Below are 293 nucleotides of genomic sequence, written 5' to 3'. Positions count from 1 at the left end.
GTGGTAGGAGTAGCAGTGTCTGTGGTAGAAGTAGGCGCGCTCGTGGTGGTGGTAGGAGTAGCAGAGCCTGTGGTAGAAGTAGGTGTACTCGTTTCGGTGGTAGGAGTAGCAGTTTCGGTGGTAGAAGTAGGCGCACTCGTGGTGGTGGTAGGAGTAGCAGGGTCTGTGGTAGAAGTAGGCGCGCTCGTGGTGGTGGTAGGAGTAGCAGAGCCTGTGGTAGAAGTAGGTGTACTTGTTTCGGTGGTAGGAGTAGCAGTGTCTGTGGTAGAAGTAGGTGCACTCGTGGTGGTGGT

General features: G+C 55.3%; 1 protein-coding gene across 1 annotated transcript in view; it reads right to left on the bottom strand.

Annotated features, from left to right (window-relative positions):
* Positions 1-231, bottom strand: part of LOC112063251 (histidine-rich glycoprotein-like) — a gene marked incomplete at both ends in the record, with an annotated part of 2,820 nt that extends 2,589 nt beyond the window's left edge. The window contains one exon of the mRNA XM_024118146.1: positions 41-231. Within this exon, the coding sequence (XP_023973914.1) occupies positions 41-231 (191 nt within the window). The remainder of the gene's footprint in view (positions 1-40) is intronic.
* Positions 232-293: the final 62 nt, after the last annotated feature.

This window comes from Physeter macrocephalus, unplaced genomic scaffold, assembly GCF_002837175.3.
Source record: "Physeter macrocephalus isolate SW-GA unplaced genomic scaffold, ASM283717v5 random_6295, whole genome shotgun sequence".
In the NCBI taxonomy this organism is placed as follows: Eukaryota; Metazoa; Chordata; class Mammalia; order Artiodactyla; family Physeteridae; genus Physeter; species Physeter macrocephalus.
This window is presented reverse-complemented; position numbering and strand designations above follow the sequence as displayed.